The sequence below is a fragment of the Sorghum bicolor genome, chromosome 2 (assembly GCF_000003195.3).
Source record: "Sorghum bicolor cultivar BTx623 chromosome 2, Sorghum_bicolor_NCBIv3, whole genome shotgun sequence".
NCBI classification, from domain to species: domain Eukaryota; kingdom Viridiplantae; phylum Streptophyta; class Magnoliopsida; order Poales; family Poaceae; genus Sorghum; species Sorghum bicolor.
The window spans coordinates 48,638,207-48,641,481 of record NC_012871.2 but is presented as its reverse complement, the minus strand read 5'-3'; the positions used below and the strand labels follow the sequence as shown (position 1 = coordinate 48,641,481).

At 45.3% G+C, this 3,275-nt stretch overlaps 1 protein-coding gene across 1 annotated transcript; it reads left to right on the top strand.

Moving 5' to 3' along the window:
• LOC110432702 lies at positions 1,092-2,563 on the top strand. Its single transcript, XM_021453488.1, has 3 exons — positions 1,092-1,097; positions 1,338-1,655; positions 1,900-2,563. The coding sequence occupies exons 1-3, from the start codon at positions 1,092-1,094 to the stop codon at positions 2,365-2,367; spliced, it is 792 nt and encodes a 263-aa protein (XP_021309163.1). The 3' UTR covers positions 2,368-2,563.

The window sequence follows — 3,275 nt, the reverse complement described above, 5'->3', positions numbered from 1 at the left end:
GCACGCCTTCAATTGGAGGTGTGCTTCTATCTCTAGGTGTTCCATCCATTTTCTTCTTTCCATAGATGACGCTTATATTTTTCACCATTTGGAACACATATTGTCCATCATGACGTCTCTCCGGAGGTCGATCTTCATCCTCAGGGATGTTGCCAAAATACTTTAAGTACAGTTTGATGCAGTACTTGTGACCTTGTTTTAAAAAGTGACGATTCCTGATGTAAACAGTTTTCTTAGATCCATCTAGGTACACCCATTTAGTATGATCCAGACAGACTAAGCATCCTGTCTTGCCTTTGATTTGTCCAAACAAGGCAAACAATGCAGTGTGGTCGTTGATAGTCACAAATACTATTGCTCTCAGTGTGAAGGTCTCCTTTTGGAATGCATCATACATCAGCTCCCCTGTCCTCCATAGTTTCTCGAATTCTTCCATCACAGGCTCAAGGAACACATCCATATCAAAGCCTGGTTGCTGAGGGCCAGAAACAAGAACAGTGAGGAAAAGATACTTTCTCTTCTGACACAACCACGTTGGGATGTTGTACATGGTCAAGATCACTGGCCAAGTGTTATGGTTGATCGTCCTCTCGTTGAAGGGATTCATTCCATCGGTGCTCAAGGCAAACCGTACACACTACAAGAGATGTGTGGTTTTTTGACGTATTTAGTATGACAATGAGTCATTACGTCACTATATTATCTATTTTTTGACGTTATTTTCTAGAAATTTCAATTTAGTGACATTTGAAAATTGTATGTCACAATATATGTCATACACCTATTTCAAGTTCATTTAGTGACACTATTTTCTACGTCATCAGACCTATTTTGTAGTGTCATGAGCCTTTGACAAAGATTTTGTGTCATAAAAATGTTTATTGAATTATTTTAAATAATATTTCTGATGTTGGTATGTCTTATTGCCACGTTAGAATTTTTTATTTTTTAGATGTTTATTTCAGCCTAATTGATTTTTTATTCTAGCTGGGCCACGTGAGTAAAGAATCTACTACCAATCGGACTTTAATTCTATTTAACTTTAATATTGGATAGTCTGTCGTTATATTGAGCTTTTAATGACCCACCGTATGTCGGTATGGTCAACTCCACTCGTGTCCTAAATTGCAACGCTATAATGACCCACCGCATGAGCTTAAAACTTTAAATAAAACACTTAAACAATGCACTTATATTAAATAATAGAAGAAACTTTTTTTTTTGAAAAATAAGAAACTCCCGTGCTGGCCTGATAAGGCCTCTGTGGCTCCCCGAAGCCCAGCAATGGCCCAAACAGGGAGACACTAATGGCCAAGCGATGTGAGCCATTGATCTAGGATGGATGGTTTATATTTGACCAGCTTAAAATCGGCTCATATAAAAACCGGCCAAACCCTAGAGCCTCTGGTTTCTTCACTCCCTCTCCTCTCCTCCTTACACACAGCGGCGGCGGCGAGCGGCGCCGGGATCACGCAGCAGCGGAGCTCCAGCTCGGCCAGCACAGCGGGGTCGCAGCGAAAGAGCGACGGCAGCGGCGTGGCCAATGCGAGCGCGAGGGACGGGCGGAGAATGCTGGATCCCGTGTGGGAGTGGATCCAGGCCCCGCCGCCGCCGCGCTGCTTGTGCTTAGCAACCGCGTTGGCTCGCCGGATTCGGTTCGATTTGTTTTGTTTTGTTTTGCCTTGTTTCTCCTCTGGCTCGACCAACGATTCCAGTGCAATCGGAGGCTGGATTTCCGGTGAAATCAGAGGGAAATAATTGATTTCCGTGTGGATCTAGGCCCCGCCGCCGCATGCATTTTACAGCTCTAGTCTAGGATGCTGGTGCTTTTGTTTGCCAGCGCCGGTGCGATATTCTTGCTGGCGACTCACTCACAGGCCATTTATTTCTTTGCTGCAGGCTCTGCTTCACAGCGTGACAAGCCTGGCGAACAAGCTGCACCCAGTCGTCGACGCGGCCGACGGGTCTCCCGCAGCGCTCGAGGATGCTGGCGGCCGAGACCTAGGCGCCGGCTTCGTTGCGGACGTCGTGGAGCTCGATGTCGAGGCCTGGCACGGACTCCCAGCGGCGGCGCCACGACGGCGACAGCACAGACGTGCGCACCACGTCGCCGGCTGGCAGGCCGCCGAGGATCTTGTTGAGGACGTGCGTCGGGAGGTCACGCAGGAGGTCCACCGCACGCTCCGTCGGCTGCGATGGCTGAGATTCGCCAGGGGGAAGCATGGTTTGGTGGCTGGATCCACTGATTTGATTTCACGCCGAAATAATCTTGTCTATGTGTTGAGCATTTGGACTTCCGTTGGCAATCAGTGTGGTGTTTCTTATAGTTGTATTATACACTGCTTTCTAGTAGGTAGGATGTTCTAGTGTTTTCACTAAATATATAGTTGTATTATATATAGTTGTATTATACACTTTTTTTGTTAGCTTGATGAATATTCAAGATGTTGAAAGGGCTATGCTCTTTGTCATTTTGGACATGTGACTTAGATATAGCGTGATGTATATTGCTACCTGGATGTATGAGTTTGACAATATATTTTGCAACTTGGAATTTTGTCAAGATTGTGTAATTGTTGAGTGAGTGGGCTGAAAAACAACTGCAGGCTCTAGTAGACCAAATTTATTTTGTGACGTTTTTCTCCTTCCTACTATATCAGCAATTCATCCTACATGGCATTGCCTACATGGCAAGGCTGGATTTAATGACACTAAACCAGTGTCATAAGATTATATGGCACTGAAATGACACGTCATAAACTTATGACATTTAGCAAAATAGATGTCATAAAATCATTTTGTGACAGTGGATTTTTGACAATACAGTTTATGTCACCTTGATGTCATGAAACTCAATTTGTGACATAAACTGCATATATTATGACACAATAGAATGTCAAAAAGCCACACACTTCTCGTAGTGACATTCCTTGGGTCCAAACTGGGTTGTTATTATCGAAGTCCTGCCACTGACTGCCATCGGCCGAGTGTGCAATCACATCGTCATCGACCTTGCGCTTATTGTCCCACCATGTCATGAGCGCGGCTTCCTTAGGGTTCAGGAAAATACGCCTCAAGCGGTCGGTCACTGGCAGATACCACATTACCAATGCAGGAATTTTTCTCTTCTTTGCGTCGTTGCCTAATGGGGTGTCCTCTGGAGGTCGAGATTCTTGTACCACCTTTTTAGAACCCTTCTTACTCCTCTTGTTCCCGGTGGAGGCTCCTCCGCCACTGTAAAGGTCATTGTCCTTGTACCGATTTGCCCCACAACG

Bases quoted from the DNA above. Each gene is read 5' to 3' on its own strand.
- LOC110432702 (XM_021453488.1), top strand. The intron at 1,656-1,899 runs GTTCGATTTGTT...TCTTTGCTGCAG, and splicing joins GCGTTGGCTCGCCGGATTCG to GCTCTGCTTCACAGCGTGAC.